General features: G+C 41.7%; 1 protein-coding gene across 2 annotated transcripts in view; it reads right to left on the bottom strand.

Annotated features, from left to right (window-relative positions):
* Positions 1-1,066, bottom strand: part of dpysl3 (dihydropyrimidinase like 3) — a 36,562-nt gene extending 35,496 nt beyond the window's left edge. The window contains exon 1 of one of the 2 annotated variants that reach the window (XM_080866455.1): positions 852-1,066. In XM_080866455.1, coding sequence (XP_080722581.1) covers positions 852-890 — 39 coding nt within the window. In that variant the 5' untranslated portion in view covers positions 891-1,066. The remainder of the gene's footprint in view (positions 1-851) is intronic. The other variant, XM_080866454.1, reaches the window with a different exon arrangement.
* Positions 1,067-14,975: the final 13,909 nt, after the last annotated feature.

The following is a 14,975-nucleotide window of genomic DNA, read 5'->3' on the forward strand; positions in this document are numbered from 1 at the left end:
TCCCTCTCACTCTCTGCTGCTGCACCAGCCTGAAAGACAAACCCTGTCTATGATTTCCGAGGCCCCCCTATGAAATCACAGAGAGGGCTTTTTTTCCTGCAATAAAACAATTAAGGGCTTCAGGCGAAACAATGAGTTCATGTATAATAAGTGACCATTATTTTTAGGACCCCCTCCCCCCTCCTTTTTCAGTCATTTGCAAGCGTCCAGGGCATTGTGACCAGAATGTGCATTGATACTTTTATGTATGTCATGAAATCACTGTGCACCAAAATGGCAAGAAGGGTATTCGAAAAATGAGATCAACATTACTGTTCAAAATCCTCCCATGAACAAGACCGGCTGGGCCTTAAAAAGCCCCACAAGGGTTGTACACGTTCTTCTAATATCTTTACGCTGTAAATCTAGGTGGAGTGTAGGGGAATAAATCTAATTAACTGCATTATTCTAAATATATAAGAATGAGTTACATATTTTAAATCACCATAAAGTCTCCGTTATGCACGGTGATTTTTTTTAATGGGCGAGCCGGTATCCGTTCTGCACAACGGCATGGATCGCTTCAACAAAGAGGATGCAGGACACCTTTAAGAAAACGCCTTATCTCCCTGCCTGACTGTCACTATGGTAGCCAGACATGCCATATCATTGCGCGCATTGTTCCAGCGGCTTCCTGCAGTCGGCTCTGACAATAGAAAGAGCATTTTCATGTTGCTCTGAGCTTGCATCGGTGTATGTGACAAAGATCCATCGCAGCGGCGCAAAAAAACGCTGAAACCTTCTGCAGTGATTTGAAGCAGCAGCCATCAAAGTTCCTGCAGCCAGTGAAGGAGAAATAACTCTTTACTCACTGTGATCTTTGGGATGTTCTTTTTTCCTTGATAAGACATCTTCTGTTCGATTCCACCTTTTCTTTTCTTTTTTAAAAATACCGAGCTTTTAAAAGCGATATTCCTCCGTTTATGGATGCTGCAGCGGCCCTCGCCTGGATGGGAGCTTCAAGGAATAGTCGCCCCTCTTGTCAGTGCGATGTGGAGTGGCTCGCAGAGTGCTATAGGAGCGTCTGTGGTCCAGGCACACGGCCCCTCCCTCAGTATGTTCAGTTTGGAAAGCGTGATGTCACAATCTTTCCACCGGAGGGCGCAGTGGAGAAGCTGGTGAACAGCCTCCAGCAGGCATCCTCTTCTTTGCGTTACACTGCTGTCACACGTTGTTTTTTTGTTTTTGTTTTTTGTTTTTTACATAAAGTGTGCTGCGTATCCAATATCTGTCATCACTGACCTATCCGAGAGAAATAGCAAAGTCCTTGAAGCAGCTGGTTTTGAGGCGCACTAGTTTGTGGTGTAGTCTGCGCCTGTGTGTTTACGGCTGAAGTCACTGAGGTCTGATTGATTAGGGGAAAATTGGCAGAACTAAGAGGAAACAAAGGAACATGGGATAGAAATCACCATCGTTATTATAAACAATATGTAATGGAAAGATTTACTCATTTTAAACATGTCCACTGACTTCACTGCCGTGTGTTAATCATACATATTGGATGTTTAAAATTTTGCCAGTCTGCTAAATAGATTTATTGGCAAGAAAAAAAAATATTCCCTTTGAAATTGTAGATTTATATCAGTCATAACCAGGAGGTTGTGTGTTTTGTTTTGCGGGACACAGAAGAGCAAAATGGTGTGGCAGCTGTCACAGAGCTTGCCCGTAACACTGCACACACACACACACACACTCTTTCTCTCTCTCTCTGCATGTTCCCACCCAGCCATGTGTCTCCATTGTTTGAACCTAAAGTGGGTCCCTCTTCGCTCTGCCACTCCCCTCCTCAGCTCTAATGCAGCCATAATGAGATCCTGAGAGTGACATGCATGTAGAAGCAGGTGCGTGACAAAGGGTGTGCCTATTTGTGTGTCTATATTACACTAGCAACTTAAAATATGTATATATATATATCATACTTTCATTTGCTTCATTTTGTCTTTTTTTTTAAATATTGCTTTACAGAGTAATGTAGGAAGGTTTTACAGCACAGTTCTACCCAATTGTTGTACAAAAATAAGGGTTTAAATCTTTCTTCTTCTTTTTTTTTGCTACAAGCAGACACAGGGCCTTCATCCTGGCATGTCCTTTCATGGCAGTGAGGCAGAAAGGCATTACCTCAGCATTTCCAGGACTTGGAGAATGCATCAGCGCTACACACTCAAGTTTGCAGGATTGCTACCTCTGCAGACCACATTAACCGGCTGACACTGACAGACAGACAGGGTGCAGACAGATCAGGGATGCAGAAAAGTCTCTGTCAGGTCATCAAGCCTGTTGGAGCACATTTCACACCACAGTGAATGGAGTGAGAAGCTTCCAGTTCACTACCCAACAATCATATAAAATTATATTATCAGTTTACACACAAGCACAATCATGCTGACCACCTCAGCCACTATGTGATCTCTTCATATAGACGACATTGGCGAATTGAAGAAGACTAAATGATCTGGAGTTGTTTTGTGGTAGTGGGACAATTCTGAAAATGCGGGGGGAGGATAAAGCAAATAGGCTACGCAGAACGCAGAATTAAACCTCCTAAAATTTTGCTTAACTCTAAACATTTAAGGCTCTATCAATGCTCAGTCTTGACCGATATGAAGACATATGAAGCAGCATTCTTCTTAGTGTTTATTTTTGGTCCCTTTTATGATTCATTCTCCCAAAACACTGAATATATTTATGATACAAAAGCATCTCTTTACTGCACCCAATATAATTAGAGTTATTTTTCAGACTTAACCAGAGGGAGGCACAGACATCCTCTGTTTCTATCTGCTGATTATAAAGACTAAACTGAGTGTTATATGCAACATTAGTAGAGTGCTTATTTCATTTGCTCCCAGAGTATCTCTGTGACAGCTTAAAGAAGCATGTGTGTGCATGTTTTAATTTAGACAAGTCTACATGTCAGTGTATATGTATAGTTTTATGCTTTCTGAATACATGTGTCAATGTGACTTCCACCCTGCAGGACATCACAAAAAAAAAAAAGAAGATGGGGTTGGGGCCATTTCCTCTCTCTCTGGACATCTGGTTAGCCAGTCTCCATTATTCACTCCACTGCAGCAGCTCACAGGACTAATTAGCCCACCAGACAGGAGGAAAACCAGTAAAATCTATAATTATGATTGTTATTGTTCAGTATTACTACAGCGAACAGGGAACAACACAGGAACACATAGTGAGCAGTTCAGTTCACCATAGCCACAAAACAACGAATGATATTGAGAGTTTGCATGACAATGTCAATAATATCATGACTTACTGTAGTTCAAATCAAAGTGAACCAGGTGTAATCAGATAGGAAGGAGGGGTAACTACATTTGTCATAAAAATACAAACGGGCAGCTTTTCCACTCGTCATTTGTTTGCCAGACAAAGATGCTGTTAAGTTTTACTGGCACGCTAAATGTACCAGTTAATAACAAAGGGATAAACACATCCTGCCTTCCCTGTGTCCTCTAACAATTTCCAAACCAGGGGGGGGGAAACAAAAACACAACCTTACTCTATTGTCTGCTGGTTTCTGCTGAATCATCTGGTCCCCTGAAAGCAGCAATATTGCAGTTCAGTATCAGGCCACATGAGGGAAAAAGGCCACCTGCCACGCTGAAGAAATCTATGTTTATTTTTTTACAGTATTTTAAGACAATTAAAGGCGGGAATGATTCAGAAGGCGGGAATCAAATATATCATAAGGATAATGTGAAGATTTAAATGCAGATAAATGTAGAGTGCAGCAGCTTAGTCTCAAACTGTCTGAGACTGAATGAATAACAGCACTAGAACCACAGAGGTGTAAACAAAAAAGGGAACACCATTTAACTGCAACGGTGGGGGGAAAAAGCATGTAGAAAACCTGTACTCAAAGAGATACAGCTCCACAGCTTCAGTCAGTTTACTTGCATTACTCACACAAAGGTCTGTCAGTCTACTGCTTTGTTGCTGAGTCTCTGTTAAATGAAAGTTGGATAAGAGTGCAGATCTGCCTGTGCAGCAGAAACAACAGCAGGCAGTCATATTTTAATTAGTGACCAATCTGAAGATGAAGGACTTGCATCATCAAGAAAGGCAATCTGTGTCAGAGAGTTTTGTAGTTTTAAAGTTTTTAAAGTGTAAACTGACAATCCCATTGTTTTCCAATCTTTGTAGGAAATATTAGCAGCCAGAACTTCCCCACATTCTCTTAAATGCTGTGTAGCACATAACAGCAAACCTTAAAGCTGAAATTCAGCTCAAACATACTATGCGGGGATCATTTTAAAATGTTTACCAAGGTGTGCTACTAATTTCATTCTAGAGTTGACATCACCATAATGACTTTTATTAGATTCCATTTGTCTGTAATCTATGACATCTTGCTCTATATTAACTTATTGTGTAATCTGCTTAACTCTTTCCTGGTCTTTTTAAAATCTGTTTTCTCCGTCCGTGCTTCAAAGAAGTACTCTTGTGTGCCAATAAATGACCACATTCTGGTGATGAAATGGCAAAATGGTAATCACACCACTTTGTCTAGTCCAGTGATTCTACTGCTCTCAGCCAAAATTGTGTGTGTGTGTATTGAACAAGAGCCAGAGAGCGAGACATGAATCATCATCTTTTGGTGCCTAGAGTGTACTGCTCTAAGCCAGTGTCAATTAAGAGTGGATGAAGTGAATTTTTAGAATAGTTGCTAGGTCACACATACAAATATTATCATCAGTTCTTGTCCCACACTTATGTTATGGCAAAAAGCAGTACTCATACATTTAGAGCCCCGATGGATTGACTTTATCCAATGTATTTTTTTTACAAAAAAGTAGCATTACAAGTATCATTTTCTTTCCTTGAATGTAGAATATGGAAACACTTCAGAAACAACCTTTTTAAAAAAAATAAATAAATTGTACTCTCTAATAGCACAGTTAGAGAGTAACTCTAATTAAATTCCAATTAGGGGTACAAGGAGTTCATGAAGTATGTGAAAAGCTTATCTCAAGTAATCTGCCAAAGACAAAATTCAAATTTATTAATTGAGTGCGACCAAAGCAGAAATGTTAAACAAAAAAGGAATAATTACAAATATAAAAAAAGCAATAAAAGAGCCAGCTTAAATTACAACAGCTGATTTTTTTTATTTAGTAGCACAGATAAAGAGTTCAAATAGACAATAAATAGCTTACGTGAAGAAAACTAATAAGTAGGAAGTAATAGCTAAGAGTCAATGGTAAGCTGAAAGTAGTACAGAAATTAGTAAAATAACTTGAATTAATTTGTTAAGAGGTTAAGTAATAAAAAAAAAAAAACTAATTGCTGAAAAATTTATTTCCACTTTTGGGTAGTTAAGCGTAAAGTATAACTATATAAAATGAGTTTAGAAAATTCCATCTGTGCTGTTGTGTTGTCTGGTCTACTGGGTTGATTCAGATAAATGGGTTGTGAACCACTAATATAAAGTAATTATTACCTTTACTTAGCACTGGATTCTTTCCGTGGTGCTTTTGTTTGTGTCTCTCTCTCCATGGTGCTGAAAGACTTGTGTCATTTTTAATCACACATAACAGACACAAACGTACCTTTTCTCAATATCAAAAATTAAAATGCAAATATTTAAACGGTATAGAGTTTCCCAAATAATTTGTAAGGACTTTAAACATAATGGAAAAGGTATCAAAGATGTTCAAGTGTAACATAAGTATAAGTATTATTAAGTATAAATATAAGAAGCGTTAAGTATTAAAGGAGTATTTCACCAGACTAAGACACAGAAAACATTATTCATTTAGATACTGGTTCTTTTGTGGCGATCCAATAGAATATGGATGCTTATTGCTAGCACACACTACCTTTATTATATATATATATATATATATATATATATATATATATATATATATATATATATATATATATATATATATATATATATATATATATATATATATAATTTTGGGAATATAAAGCATATTTAATCTAAACAAGGCTCTTAATTGCTTTCTCTGCAGTTACACCTGTTAGTAAACCATACAGTTGTTCCCAGTAACACTCCTACATTTGGTAAAATATCAATATCATCATCACTATCATAAATGGCCTGTATTTGTATGGCGCTTTTCTAGTCCCTAAGGACCCCAAAGCGCTTTACACATCCAGTCATCCACCCATTCACACACTGGTGATGGCAAGCTACTTTGTAGCCACAGCCACCCTGGGGCGCACTGACAGAGGCGAGGCTGCCGGACACTGCCGCCACCGGGCCCTCTGACCACCACCAGTAGGCAACGGGTGAAGTGTCTTGCCCAAGGACACAACGACCGAGACTGTCCAAGCCGGGGCTTGAACCAGAAACCTCCCGATTACAAGGCGAACTCCCAACTCTTGAGCCATGATCGCCCCATCATCATCATAGTAAGCAGTTCTGTGGGTTTTTTTTTTAAAAACAGGACTTATGTCTTTAGTGGCACAAGCCTGTAGTGATATGATATGATAAAAATTGTAATTTCTCCAGCTTTGAGGCTTTCCAGTCATTCTCCTTTTTTTTTCTCTCTGTCTTCTACTTTATCATACAAACCTAGTTCTGAATATGATGCGTAAAATGTAAGTAAAAACAGAATGCAATGATCTGCTAATGTCGTACACTCACGATTTATTCAGAATAGTAGACAAAAAACATATCTTACGGTTACTTTGTAACCTTGGTGAGTGGAGTGGAGTGAGAGACTATCTCTTCCAGCATGGGGTCCTGGTGACCTCAGGCCTCAGCTGAAGCCACAGACATAGCGCACACATGCAGGGGAAAGCTGAAGGACGTACAGCCAAGGCAAGTGGTGCAAGATGCTGATGGTCCCCAAGGTGAGGTAGGCCATCAATGTCAGGGACTGGTTTGCAACCACTGACCTGAAGGACACCTACTTCCAGATTCCTATCTGGCAGAAGCACGGTCGGTTCCTGAAGTTCAGATTCGAGGACAAGGTGTTCGAATTCTGAATCCTCCCCTTCAGCATCTCTCTTGCATCCCAAACCTTCATGCAGTGCATGGACACTGTCCTGGCTCCTATTAGGCTCAGGGGCCGCAGGGTCCTGAACTATTCAGACAACTGGCTGGTCTGTGCCACATCAGTAGAACAATACCGCAGCCATGTAGCTCTGTGTAGCATGTTCTGGCTATGGGGTTGTGCCTGAATCTGAAAAGGAGCAGGCAGCAGCCTTTAATAGTCACAACATTTCTGGGCATATCCCTGGACTCCATCAGGGACTCCATGTCCCTCACTGTGGAGCGAGAGCAGGCCTTCAGGGTGTTCCTAAACCAATTCAGGTTACACTCACAGGTTAGCTGGGGGCTATCTCCACCTGATGGGCCACATGGCTCCCATGGTGTAGGTGGTTCTGTTAGTGCTCCTAAACATGAGACCTCTCCAACGGCACCTGCTGAGCCTGGGTCTGCTCGCAGCAGTCCCACAAGACAACACTGGTAGTCTCTTGAGGGCTCCACCAAGCTCTCTGTTTGTGGAGAGACTTGTCCAACATGGAGTAGGGCCAAGCGGTAGATCTACTTCACAGTTAGTCTAGTTAGTCTTCACAGATGCCTTGTGCAGTCGACGAGGACTGTGGGGTCAACAGCCACTTGACTGGCTTTTGGGTGTCCCAGCACATAAATGTACTGGAGTTGCAGGTTGTTGTCCTTGGCATTACAGTAGTTTCGGCCTCAACTGGGTATCACGGTATCCTCTGCAGCTACCAGGCTATAGCGGTAGGCTCACCCCACTCACTGACTCCCTGATTGCTGGCATGGTGGCAGCGATCAGGCCCGTTTGCGTTGGTCACTCAGAACTTAGCGATGCCGACTCCTCTTTAGTTTCCCAGTTCTTGAGGGGAGCCCAGCGGCTTACAGTTTGCAGGCCTGGGTACCCAGTTCCACCCAGTTCCTTGGCACCTTTTAGCGTCCTCATTTTGAACCACCATGTAGGTCTAGAAGGGTCAGTGAGCTCCATGCTCTGTTGGGCCATAGGGATTGCTGTGGGTGGTTGCTGGACTGGAAAGGGGTGGTCCTCTTGCCCATCCCTGCATTCTTGCCAAAGGCATTGACCCAATCCTACCCATCACAGTCGGTTGAGCTATGAACAGCTCTCAGTGACGGCTTGGAGCAGTTGACGGCTCAGTGCCAGGCTCAATTTGCCCTGTCCGTACTTTGGTGGTGTATGCTAGGTGTACCAAGCTGATTAGGAGAACAGACCAACTGTTTGTTGGTTTCCACTAGGTTTCAAAGTAAACATGGGCAGAAGTAAACAGGGGAGGTTCACAGAGGTTCACAAATCTTCTAAAAATATTGCCTCTACGAGTTGTGAAATGATTTCAGAATAATGCTCCTCAACACACAAACAGACTTTGATTTTCACATCATCTAATATCATAATCACAGTAAAAGGATCCAGAGAAATCTCTGTATGCAAGAGACAAGGTAAAAAAAATTATATTGGATCACTGTGATCTTCGGCCTTGGCAGGTGTGATTCTGACATGGAAATCACTGCACGGGCTGAGGAATATCCCTATCTGTGAAAAAAGTTCACTGTGCCATCCACAAATGCAGGTTAAAGCTCTGTCATGCAAAGAAGAAGCCATATGTGAAGATGCTCTAGAAACACCATCATCATCTCTGGATGATGATACAATGGGCTGATGCAAAGTGCAAAACTGTTCTGTGGCCAGCCAAATGGATATTATTTTTGTGAAACATGGATGCTACATACTACAGAAGAGGCTTGTTATCAGCACTGAATTAAAAACCCTGCTGTTCTGATGGTATGATGGATGTGTCAGTGCATGTGGAACTGGTAGGTGGTACATCTGAAAAGGCACCATCAGTGCTGAAAGGTATATACAGATGGTTTCTTTTCCAGGGAAGGTCCTGTATATTACAGCTAAACAATGCTGAACTGCATCCTACAGCTATGGAAATGGCATAACTTTAATACTCGAGGAGTCTAGGTAATGAATTGGCCTGCATGCAGTCCAGACCAATTTAAACATTTGGAGCAAATATAAGACAGAGATAAGACTGTTGAGCAGCTAAAATGGGATAACACTCCTCTCATGAAAGTCCAGCAGCTGGTCTCCTCAGTACCCATACATTTATGGACTTTTGTTAAAAGTAGAGGGGATGCTACACAGTGGTAAGTAGTTTGTATTGCACAATTTCTCAGTTAAAACAAAAGTTAATGAATGTTGGATGGATAGTGGGCTGTTTCCCAGACACAGCTGATTGTTTCTTGGTAAAATCTTACAAATGAATATTTTTTACTAAGAAATAATGCTAAGTCATAAAATCCTAATGCCATTTATTTCATGATTGTTTTACGTTCTGTGGCTTGTTCTATGCACTTCAACACCAAGGTTATTTCTCCAAACAAAATAGTGTCTTTAATTACATAGTGATGTGCCATAATGGCACATTCAGTCAACAGAATTATGGATAACTCAGCTTCTTATACTCTTTGTAGATTGTAAGGACTGGACAGTTTTTGACTTCCTATTTCAGTTTTTGCTCTCATGGCATGTCATTGTGATTATTCAGTGACAAACTTGAAAACTCAACTAAAGGACACAGCGAGTTCTATAATATGGACTCTTATAATGGAAACAATTTTATCATTTTCATTTAAGCATAATTAAAAAAAAAAAAAATTCAGGGTAGCTGCAGAGAACTTGTAGGAAAAACAGTGACACACAGTGGAAGCCACCTCTGTCATTTATGCTGAAACAGTTTGTTGCAAAAAAAAAAAAAAAAAAAAGTTAGTCTCTTTACCTTCTCATCTTCCAGGTTCTGCAATATTTCTTTTCCGCCGCTGGTTCCGATCTTCATCTGAGGGGAGCCTTTGCGTTCTTGCTTGTCTGCTGTGGGACTTTCCACAGCAGGGGAGCTCTTACTGTCACTCGCCGGGCTCTTCGCTTCCAGACCGGTTAGCCGTTTGGTGCTCCGCGGGGTGCGGGATCCCCTTTGCCCGACGCTAAGGGCATCAAAGTCTATCGTTTTACTCTCGAACGCGTCCTCAATGCTGCAAAACAAGCCTCCGTGTTTCTGCCTGGGCACCTGGTCGGCCGTGCCGGGCCGGGCGAGATAAACCGGCAGGTCGTCCCCTGATTTCTCCCAGTTTCTCCTGCGCTCTGCCATAGTGGAGCCCTGCACAAGTGGCCGAGAAAGACGGGGAAACTAGTACTGAAGTGCTGTGTATCTCTTTGTGTGTGTGTGTGTGTGTGTGTGTGTGTGTGTGTGTGTGTGTGTGTGTGTGTGTGTGTGTGTGTGTGTGTGTGTGTGTGTTGAGCAGACAGTCAGGCAGGAAGGAGTTGAATTAAAGCCAAAGGTGGTACTGCAGTGGCTCCTGATGCATAGGTAATATATGTGTATTTGATTCATCTTAAATTTTACAATGAAATCAAGCACACTCATGGTTGTGGCTTAAGACTAATGGAAGGCTTTGTTTCTCTGAGTTTATAGTATAACACTGAAAAGAGAACGAAAGAGATCGGGACACATTTGGTTAAAGAGAACACTCGCCATATTTATGCACACATACGTATTATGTCTGTAAAGGTAAGAATTAACCTAATAATCAAAATATAATTCCTTCTAGCTGATGCACTGATACTTAGATTAACTTGAGCGGACACATGTGTGCGCCTAGCAGGTATTACAGGTGTCCTGAAAGACGTCCACTTTGGCGCTGTCCGTTCAGCACTTGCGCGCTTAAACAACTCCCAGCGAGATCATGCTGATGTTTCTTCAAGTGCTTGTCTGGCCCCCTCACCGGCGACACCTCAGGGTGCTTAGAATACTTAGGCCAGCACAAACGAGACAAGATCGTGTCAGCAGCGCGGCAGACGCGCAGCTTTCAGGCAGCAGGTCTGCTGAGTCGAGAGGGCGAACGAGGGAAGCAGGAGTCAACGAAGTCAGTAAACAGGAACGTAATTATGTAACGGCCAAATATCTACATGTTCCACAAATCTCCATGGGGTCAAATTTAGGACACTGGTTCCGTTAGGACTTTGTAGTATATTGATAACTGTGCCTCGTGTAAGTCTCATGAATAACATATGTCAGAGTAAAACAGCCTTCTAATAAAAAGTGGACAGAATAATGACAGTTTGGTATTTTATTTTATCCTGGTACAGCATGGGGGTGACTTTGGCTTCACAGAGAGGTGAAAGGACTGGTGAAAACTTTCATCAAGTGGATTAGAAATAACACCGACCTGCCTAACCTGTGTGTGTGTGTGTGTGTGTGTGTGTGTGTGTGTGTGTGTGTGTGTGTGTGTGTGTGTGTGTGTGTGTGTGTGTGTGTGTGTGTGTGTGTGTGTAAAAGAGAGAGGTGAAGAAAAGAGCTCTTAGACTCCACAAATCTGAAAAAGACTTTCAAGGTCAGTCACACTGTGGGCTACAGTGAAGTCCAACAAGCCACGTCCTCAGGTCTCATCTAACAGGTTGTCATCAGTGAATTAAAGCCGTGGCTGTTTTCAGCCAAAGGGCCACTTCACTGGGGCAGCATCTGAAATTTCCAGGAGCTCCTGATAAAGAAACCGACTAAGGGCACAACAGACAAAATCAAACTCAAATGACTCAAGTGACCAAGCCTGAAAAATGAAAATGAGAAAATGTAATTGTGTGTTTATTTGTTTGAGTTGTTACCAAGGCAGCCTCTATTTTTGTGTGTGGATTAAAACCACAGGAGAAGATTTTATCTGTATAAACAGATAACAGACTAGTCAAAAGGTTTCACATTGGATAATTTACAACAGGGAAAAGTCTGCCTGCAGGGATGTGCAGACATGACCATCTTTTCTTTTTTTGCATGGAAACATGAAGAAACACAATCCTACAAATACAAAAGCATATCTAACACACTGCATGATCATAGAATGCACAGGAGAAAGAGGAAAATAATGATCAAGCACGATGCTTTTAAAAGATAGCAGAGTGTATTTTTTTTTTCAGTGTACTGAAGCAAAATTAAACACAAGTAGCACTATTCTCTGCTGAGTTCCACTGTGGCAGTTTCCGTGGCTCTTTTGGCATCTAATGCAGTAACTTGACAAGGCAGAAGAAATTTCCCCTCACATGAATGTGATTAAAGCGTCAAGGTTTGCAGAGATGCCAAGAGCCTGCTAAAATTCCCTGTCTCTGTAACTCTATGACAGTGTGTTCCAAGTCTTGTGTTTCCTCCAGTATCTTACTCGGTTTAGACGGTGAATAATGCTGATGGAAGAGAGACAAATGACTAACAGCGTTCCTTGGAGTTTCAACCTTGTAACAAATTTGTGTTTTGGCCGGCCACACATTCATAAGCTGACACCGACCGCTTTGAGAATTAAACATAATGTGAGAGAACAAGGACAACGCTCTGAGGCCAACGCAGAGTGTGTTTGTCTTTAAGTGTTCCCTGTGGTGTGGGGCATCAGCAGACTGACTGGGAGGCAACAGAGCCGTCAGCACGCAGTGTCTGGCTTTCAGTGTGTCACTGATGTTGTCATAGCTGCAAACCATAAAAACAAAACATTCAGTCGGTTGTTTACTTTACTGTCACTGTCAAAGAAAATTCCCCGTGATCACGATCCCAATGAAAGACATTGTGTTACTTCCACACATTCTGAATTTCCTGCACAAACCCATATTTGGCACTAAGTCAATAAGTTCACAAACTAACATCATTCTGAATTAATGTGGCTTTTAAAGTAATGACTGCATCACTGGAGCAGAGCAGGAGACTCACTCAGTCATGATAGTAAACGTGGATGTAAGGTAAGCCAGCACCATACAACAATGGCCTTTATTCTGCTAGTGGGTTAAGTGCATGCTCATTCGGGCATGATTGAAGCATGGCAGGTAGGACAGAGTTTGGCAAATTCACGCCCAGTGGTCTTCATGGATTTGGCACAAGAGGCCTTACGGCGACTTAGACCTTTGAAGAAGTAGGTAAGTGGGCCACAGTTCCACAGATAAGTCGACAGGGCTCAATTCAAATGGTACACAAAAACACATAAAATCTCACATTCCACCACAGGTAGGTTTCTGGTTTGAGTTTGATTTAAAAAAGATCAAATATTCACTGTCAAGTTGTCTTGGTTATGTAGCAGCCATGCACGTCTGTTAAATCATGGGATTTTTTTTCCTGCCACAAAATGTCATTCCTACGGCATTATTAGAACAGCAGCCTAAAATCAGAAGCAGCAGTAAACCATCAGCATTATACATCAACTTATATAAATGCCTACTGGCCTGATGTAGCCAAATAAAAAGGAATGGCAGCCCAGGGTACTGCAGAAGCTCACATCTCGGCTGTTTTTCTTGTTTTCACTTTGCTTGTGAATTTACCCAAAAATTGCTGAATTGTGCAAATCTAAATCTATAGTTTCAAAAAGTGAAAGCAAAAGCTTGAGGTGGCAATCTCACAGAAGTATGAACTATAATAATAATAATAACAGATTGCATTTTTATATAGCGCTTTTCTTGACCCCTCAAAGTGCTTAACAATACCACTATTCATTCACTCTCACATTCATACACTGGTGATGGCAAGCTACAGTTGTAGCCACAGCTGCCCTGGGGCAAACTGACAGAGGCGAGGCTGCCATATTGTGCCATCGGCCCCTCTGGTCAACACCAGTAGGTGGTAGGTGAAGTGTCTTGCCCAAGGACACAACGGCCGAGACTGCCCGAGCCGGGGCTCGAACCGGCAACCTTCCGATTACAAGACGAACTGCCAACTCTTTGAGCCACGATCGCCCCGATTGCCCCTTAGCAGTCCTGACTATGAAGTCAGGACTGCTAAGCAGCTGGGGACACCAGGCCAGGCAGCTGCATCCGCCTGGAATGGTTTGGCTGCTGACCAGCTGCGGCTGAAATGAGGTTAAAGAGCCTCCCAGGATGGATGTGTCAGACTTTTCAATCTTGTATCCCTAACAGTCAGGCCGGCTTCTTAGCACATGAACAACACTGAAGTGTTCGTGCTATCTGTAGTTTGACTTTTAAACAACCCACTCTTCCGACTTGTGTCAAATGTGCTAAAAAGGTTTGTGCTGGTAAAGCATTTATTGTGCAGAAGAAGCAGTTTTCATCTGCACCCAGCAAACGTGTCATCAAGGATTACGCTAGAAGGATAATTATCCGTCCATCCATCCAAACTTCCTCAACACAGTATCTCTTTGATGGCAAAAGTGACATTGTGACAAAACATACTTTTGGCAATAACTATTAATGGCAATATTTCACTTTTAAAAGTTTAGTCACATGAACTGATGCAGTGATGATAGGTTATACTATGTCACTATTTGACTATGATATCTTATAGCTTTTTTAAAGTAGCCACAGACTGTGACCATACAGTTGGTAGGATTCATAGTTAGTAACACTAACATCTGGGGACACCTATAACAGGTTCATATGATTTACCACATAAATCACATGAACCTGAACAGATCTGATTTCAACTGCAATTTGAGTGATTAGCAGAGGCATACAAGCACAAAGGGGAGTTTCATTTAACTTATTTAGTAGTGTTTTCCCCCTCTTTTATTCAGTTATAGGAGACAGTTGTTCAGTCAGACGATACACTAAATATAAAAGTGACCTCTGTGTAAGCGGTGAAAGGAGGACAGATAAAAGTGCTTTCATGACAGATGTACTTTGGCAGAACAAAGCCTGGCTCAACCTCTGTTCTCATCAGGATTGTCAAGAACAGCCATGACTCCAATTTTTCTTTTTTAAAGCAGACTCCTAACCTGGACTGACTCTTCTCTTTGTACCATACAGCTTAGAATAAGCTTAGAGTATGAAAAGCCTACTATTTAGTAAACTAATGAGGAAACTGGAAAGCTGAAGCCTTCAGTGTCATCTTCTTTAAAGTAAGCAAATGACTCAGCAATGCTCAACCAGACTTTTTACCCTTTAATATTAAGC

This window comes from Rhamphochromis sp. 'chilingali' (genome assembly GCF_963969265.1).
Source record: "Rhamphochromis sp. 'chilingali' genome assembly, chromosome: 19".
Classification (NCBI taxonomy): domain Eukaryota; kingdom Metazoa; phylum Chordata; class Actinopteri; order Cichliformes; family Cichlidae; genus Rhamphochromis; species Rhamphochromis sp. 'chilingali'.